This window comes from Glossina fuscipes, unplaced genomic scaffold, assembly GCF_014805625.2.
Source record: "Glossina fuscipes isolate IAEA_lab_2018 unplaced genomic scaffold, Yale_Gfus_2 133, whole genome shotgun sequence".
NCBI lineage: Eukaryota > Metazoa > Arthropoda > Insecta > Diptera > Glossinidae > Glossina > Glossina fuscipes.
Genome location: NW_023998476.1, coordinates 319927 through 327129, shown reverse-complemented (window position 1 = coordinate 327129; position 7203 = coordinate 319927). Strand labels below are relative to the sequence as shown.

General features: G+C 34.8%; 2 protein-coding genes across 4 annotated transcripts in view; one reads left to right on the top strand and one right to left on the bottom strand.

The window, feature by feature from the left end:
* The first annotated feature begins 2530 nt into the window (after window positions 1-2530).
* Window positions 2531-3338, top strand: LOC119640995. The gene is made up of 4 exons (XM_038039416.1): window positions 2531-2617; window positions 2692-2817; window positions 2875-3024; window positions 3084-3338. Exons 1-4 carry the CDS (start codon window positions 2531-2533, stop codon window positions 3336-3338), a joined length of 618 nt encoding a protein of 205 aa, XP_037895344.1.
* Window positions 3339-3639: 301 nt separating this feature from the next.
* LOC119640898 (histidine decarboxylase) overlaps window positions 3640-7203 on the bottom strand; it is a 58505-nt gene continuing 54941 nt past the window's right edge. For 2 of the 3 annotated variants that reach the window (XM_038039200.1, XM_038039199.1), the window contains 3 exons: window positions 5897-6042; window positions 5641-5839; window positions 3640-5493 (listed from right to left, as the gene is read on the bottom strand). In XM_038039200.1, coding sequence (XP_037895128.1) covers window positions 4940-5493; window positions 5641-5839; window positions 5897-6042 — 899 coding nt within the window. In that variant the 3' untranslated portion in view covers window positions 3640-4939. The remainder of the gene's footprint in view (window positions 5494-5640; window positions 5840-5896; window positions 6043-7203) is intronic. The other variant, XM_038039201.1, reaches the window with a different exon arrangement.

Sequence of the window (7203 nt, the reverse complement as noted above, 5' to 3'; positions counted from 1 at the left end):
GGAAAAAGCACTACTTAACGACCAAAAATGCTTTAAGTTGCGCTGTTTTTATACCCTATAAACGGGTATGTTAAGTTTCATGGATATATGTCGTGCCCACAAGGATTTGAGAGAGCCATCTATCGCATCATTATACTGACCACTTTCTGTATCAATCTAATCTAGCCTGCGATTTTCTTCATATAGTATTGTAGTACGTGACCAATCGTTTGACCGCTCGGTGTCAATCTCTTTAACAAGGTGTCGATTTCTTTACTTTCTTGTAACAGTCCGCACATCGATATTCGATATTCGATTAAATTTTCTACGGTTAACTCATTTGACACCGAAATATCGAAATTCTGATATGTGCTGATCTTTCTCAAATTTTTTTTTTAGAAATTTTATCGAATTTAGAAAACAATCGTCGACCTGACATTGCAGCATTGTTTCGACATCGACATTTTCAAAGCACGAACAACCAAATCTTTCGTACGTTGCTAGCTTCGATAAACCATTTAAGTTACTTTTAATCAAAGTAACAAAGCATCCAATTTTTTTTAATTATATGCGGACTGACTCTTTTCACACGCGCTATACGGCGTGTGAGGCGATAGTGTCAGCATTGCCAAAATTATGCGACGTTAAAGTCGTTAATTTAGGAAAGCGTCACGAAAAGTTTTCTTTACACCTATTAGATACACTTGAAAAACAATTTCATTCAAGACAAACCCATCCAAATGTATAGATTACACATACCCACTAAAGCATAGTCCATTACATGTGAAATGTTTTCAACTTTTTCGCGATTTTAACAATTATTGTGGATTTATATCATTTATTGATATAATCGATACTGCAACAATGGCATTAGCGGAAGACCATCCTAACCATTTCTTCACTTTTCATCGCATCTTCCAGAAGCATGTATTTTTTCGTTAATTTTTGATATCGCGCTTCCGTTGTTGAGTACGGCATCATCGAAGATCAGGAGTTTCTCGTTTTGATTCGAAATATTCCGGCAAAGTGTATTCAAATAATTCAGGTTGTTATTTATGCAATATCCGTTTTTAGGACAGTATGCGGTGTACTAGATAGATGTTCATTTTTATTTCGATATTTATGTATTGTTAGGTTACACTATATGTTGCATATATTGGTACCTATCATCCGCAGGTGTTTACAATTATTTTCTTGCAACATCTTTTTTCGTGTTTGAAGTCGGGTCTGCAATTCTTCTTGTTTCTGGATCATGTACTCGTGAGTAATCGTCGTATGATTGGTTCAAATCTTGAAGGCTTCTTGTTGAAGTTATTCGTAGCGCTATCCGTTTCAGCGCCATTTGAAGTAACTCTTATGAGACAGCAGGACAAGGTAAACAAAAAGGACTAGAATCAGTGGCCAAGGAAAGGAAAAGGAAGGAAATGTGAGAACACCATCATACAATTTTTCAAGATTAGTTAAAAGAGTCCTTAAATAAAGGACTTTTGCTTTTATTCATTAGATTGCCTTTGTTGAGATTATCACATCATCCACGGTTATAGACGCTCTGACAATGAAAAGGAAAGGGAGCAAAAAGATGAATTCGCAGTTTTTTAAAACGTGTAGCTGATAATAGAGATTATTTTATTGATCTACGAGCTCGTCATTATTTGGAAAGAAAGGATGAGAATGGTGCAACAGCATTTATACATCTATCGCTCGTTTTGAGGTCTTGTCTTGAGAATGCTTTAAATTTAAAATTCAACACTTTAAGTGTTCAAAACTCACCAAGCCACCATGAAAAAGAACAAGAACATTTCGATAATACAAGTAATGAATGGAAATAATGAGAATTTTTGTGCGTTAGTAGAGACCTCTATGAGAGAGTTGCAAGTCACAAGCGTTGCGGTTATCCCTGTTAGGGAACAATTGAGTACCTAACGACTAACTGAGTAACTGAATTCACTTCATAATGTTTCTCGATCATGTCTCTGCGATATGGTACTGCAAAGTGTGAGTAATGCCGAGCGCATGTTTAGGAACCTTCTAGTTTAGGAAATTTTCCAAAAGGACAGTAGAAGAAATTGGTCACGCTATCAGCTCATCACTCCTGTAGAACTAAATTTCAAATGATTAATGTAACTCTTTTCAATCACTTGAAATTCGGTTATGGGATATAACGGGAATCGACATTATGTTAACGTAAAGCTTATGTCAGTTTATTTGATTTGAATAAAATTTAAATTTTTTAAAGTTTTTTATAAAAATACCAACAATAAAAAAAACAAAACAATAAGAAAAATGGAGGAAATGGATATTACGCAACAACGCGCCATTCTTATGCGCAAGATTAGAAGGCGCTTTATGATTAAGGCGTATCTCTTATTTATTGCTTTTATTTTGTACAGTGTGCTTCAATGGGTTTTGGTGTTAACTTTGTAAGTTCTTTTCATCTTTTGAATTCGGTTAAGCTTACCACGGACCACGAAATAAAGCCATTATTTCATTCAGTCCCGCTATCGGAAATTTCCTCGTCAGTCATGAGGAGCTAAGTATTGGAGGACTTTTCATGTCTCTAATCCTTATGACCGTATTTGTGTTCGTTGAAGGCATAAGGATTGCTATACCACTTAACTGGCTATTGACGTTTATAATTGTAAGTTATCTTGTGTTAATCTCACCTATAGTGAGTGAGGTTGTAATACATTTTGTAAATTTACTCTAATGCAGCTTGAAGCCGTTGTAATTGGCACGTCGCGCCTATTGGTGATGACATGTTATGGAGTGATGCTTGCTTCTTTGATTTTTGTTTTCGTGCCTATGATAATTTGTATTGTTGTAGGCTCACTGATTAAGGTTCGTATTGTACGCGTATTAATTGAAATTGTGAACATTTTCAGCTTTTGATTTTAGCACGATTTCACACTGGACGTAATTATATTATTCGTTTTATCGTTTGTATTCTTTGTTGGTGCTGTCTATTTTGTGACATTCTATGTAATTGCTCACGTGAAGCTAGCGTTCTATCTTTACGCGGCCTTAGTTTACATTATAGTTTGCATTGTGAGTTACTGGGAAACGTTTGCTCTTCTATTAAATTCATTTGGATCGTTTCATTTTAGTTTATCATGTATCATGCTCAAACGATTAACGGGAATCGTTATGCCGAAATGCGTACAACAGATTACTTACTGGCTGCTTTAATACTTTTTGTCGACTTTCTTGTCTTGTATATGGTGATAACGCATGTTATGTTAATTGCGTGGGAGGGTATCACGAAATCGCCTTGTACCCGCACTGGTCGTAAAGACGGCCCTGTTGCGAATCCAACCCCGCCGGTTGTCGCCTCAACCGAAGCTGAGGATGATGATTATTAATTTCCATTCTTAGCTTATAGTTGGAATGAAACTAAAGGACAATTCGTTTTATTTTTTATTTTTTTGCTTTAACGAAGCACATTAATATATGTATATATATTTAATTGTTTATACATAAGCGATATGCAATAAAAAACAACGATACAATATCGATACACGAATGTTTGTTTTTGTAAAAGAACAAAGAGTTAGCACGATAACTTCAACGATACATAGATTGTAACTTCCTTTTTTTTACATATATATATAAGCCGTTTATTTAAAAAAGTCAAGTCCGCATATTTTTGTGATTAATACTTTTTGTTTACTCTGTAGTGAGACAAAGAAAGAAAGAGAGAGATGAGAGAGAAAACAAAAATTTGAAAAAGTAAGCAAAGTTGAATGAAGGTTGCGTCGGTCCCTGGTATTATCCGATTGTCCTTTGGATATGAAGAAGACTTTTGAAGAAGAAGTTTTTTTTTCGTGATGTTTTGGAAAGGAAAAGAAGGCTGTATGAAGCCGAATTATCCAGTGCCATACGAGTAGAGTTATGAAGAAAATTAGCTTAGTTTAGTTTATTATTTATTAATAATAACAATTATTAATGACATTGCGTATATTTTTACGCAATAATACTCTTATAATTAACATTAACAGGCCAATGATACTATAAAGTTCTTGCGGCAAAGTTATGTGAACGACGGTTAACTACAGATATATACAGTAACTATATAGAACAGTATTGGATCGAGGCATAGATACGGACGTAATTATAAATCATAGAAATCCTTACTGGCGACTTTAAACGCTTTTCGTTTTAATATGGAATGGTTCCCTAACTTTATAGCCTTAACAAAGAATAGCTTTGATGATCACAACTTATGATCAGAGAAGATTAAATTAGTTGTTCATTCAGGTTTAGCAACCTGAGCAATTTTCTTTCGTAGGAAGATCCTGTTGTTCGACTGCGGATCATCTTATGAAGAAAGCTGACATTTCTGGCGTCAATATACGCGGGAAGATCAGAATTGAAAGTCTTGAACGAAAAGTACGATTTTGTTTTATATTTAGGTTTATTGAAAACATATCTAGCGCATTTAAACAACAGCCCGGAACTAATTGCCGGAAAGTATACCTAAGCTGCCATATAGATTCGCAACATAAGATATAATTAACGCGTTTCTTTAACCGGTGTAGGAAGATCGATCATCGGTTCTTAGAAAAGCATTCTGCTTTAGCTTTTCGCTTTGATCTCGACTTTCCCTTTAATTGCCCACTAGTTGCTGTTTATATTGCTCATTGAAGCTTACTTTGCTTGCCAGTTGTTTTATTAGGTGAATTAGTTTGTGAATAAAGGTATGGCTGCTTCCAAAGTTTCTCATATATAACAAAAAATCTTAAATTGAAAAAATAAGATAGGGATGTAAACAAACGATGGCTTGTTGTTCTCTTTTTTATATAAACGGCTTACGGTGCATACATCGTGGCTATTGAACGCAAAATTAAAACTCAAGACATACATGTAGGCGTTAAATGTAATAAAATTATTGCTTACACAGCAGCTTTTAAATTTTGTGGTATTAACCACGAAATTTTTTGAAAAGAATAGTTTAATTAAAACGTTATGTTGAATTTAGATATGTGATCTTCCCTGCTTCGCTAAGAGATCGAATAAATTGTATTATTGCAGGTGGAGAGAGGCATTCTGGAAGACTTTTCGATGAAGCAGCCTTCCCCTTTTTGAAGCGTTGATCGTGATTTAACGGATTAACATTGATATTCGTATTCTCCACATACGTTTCCGGTTGGCTTAATATTGATGCTGGTGGCAATGGTGGTGGGTATTCATCATTAGGTGATGGTGAATTCAGAACATTCTCAGTAAAATACACATCATTATTTGAAGGGTTGTTCGAATAGAGATAACGTTTACCGGGATATAATAAGGAAAGTTCTTGGTTTCCATTTTCGATTTCTTGGCCGTTAAGGTGACCTTTCGCCTCAGTTTGCGTATCATATTCTTCGGAAGGTATTGGCGGTAACATGAACGATTTGTTTGCGATGCGTCGGCGAATTTTTGTTGGCGAATATTTTTGATTTGCAAGTTTAACAAAGCTTGGTGGAGGTGCATTGTTTTTCGCCAGTATTCCCTTTACTACAAAAATATTTTTAAAGACTATGATAAAAAAAGGCAATCACTACAATTAAAAATCATTAATTATATCGAGTAATGAGATCAAAATACTCTTATAAAAGCGATCAAGCTTCCACTAGTTTAGCTTACGTGCAATCAACTGGCGAGTACACTACCTCTGATTCATACCTTCCCCAGTTTCGTCATCCTCGTGGATATCATCACAATTCTCCCTTTTGTTGCTTGCGATTTTCTGTTCTTTGCTATTTTCAGGGCTTGAATCAATAAAAGTTTGCAAAACCACATCCATATGAGAATCCAAAGAGAACTGTTTACCGGACATTAATATCCCACGAACCCTTCTCCGCATAGATGGCGATTCTTGTCGCTATTAATAGGAAAATGATTTTGAGTTATAAATTTTTCTGTAAAATGCAAAACTAACCGTAATTCTAACGCCAGCGTACGTTTGCGTCGAAATTTCTTTGGTATCGAATATCGCAGCAAAGGAACCATTTATTATTTTGGGCGATAGCGGGGAGTTGGATAACAACAAACTGGAGCCGAAAGGACTGGATTTTTCTTTGGTATCTATAAAATATTATTAAAAATTATTATAATATTAATATATATAGAGTATCGAGGATACAAACGAAATGATTCCAATATATACTCAAAACTTCGTCTTGTGGGATGGAGTTGAAATGGCTAAATTGCTTACTATATGCACTGTATAATTATTAAATTTAAATTTTAGTTATATCTTACATAACTTGTGATATGGGATTTATTAAGTTTGATATCCTTTGCACAATGCCGGTCAGTTTCTGCAATCGATTCATTGTCACTCAAGCAAGCCTGTCCGTCTGCCTTGTCGTCTAATGTCGTTCCATGTATTTTTTGTGCTCAACATACACGTCACAATTTCTGAAACATTTTGGCGGTACACTGACGGCGCACTGATGTGTCTTGGTAACATAACATCCTCGGGAAAATGGTGGTGCTCCGCTTTATTTGACGATCACATGCGTACCATATAACTAACATCTCATTTAAAATAAGCTGACTTATGGAAAAAATTTGTCACTTTCAAGATTGCTCAACGAGAAAAGTTCGTTGTAGCCGTATTTTAGAATACTAAATCGAAAAATCTGAATCGCGCAGTCGAATTTTGTAAGCCCCTTCTATACAATCGTTGCTTCGAAAAGCAAACCTTCATACGGCAACATGTCCAATTCTATAGTGAAAGTCGGTGAAGGGTAGCAATTTGACATTTATTTTAATGGCGCTTATTTTGAACAATGAAACATAACGAACGTTTCTAAATGAATAAATTCTTAACTTTCACATTTGGTCAAGAAAAACGATTTCTTGACGAAAAAAAGATATTTAGTCAATTTGGTCCAGGTCGGTTTAGGTTTAGGGTATCATACTCTCACACGCCACAAGAGTTGTAGAATATAAAAATCATAAAAATTTATAAATCGGTTAGAAAATTCATTAATCATCTATTAAGCAAGACAAAAAAGCAAATTTATTATAGTCATACCGGCTCACCGGAAGACAGCCTATACCATGTTTTGGAAGTAATACACCAAAAATTACACATCATTTTCATGCAAAACCATACTTCTCATAAAAGCCGACATATTGAACGATGCCCAGACATTACATGACGTGATCCAAATTTATCAAATTTAATTAACTTGCCAAAAATTTTATTTTTTTCCCAATTTCTGTCAAAAAAAAAAA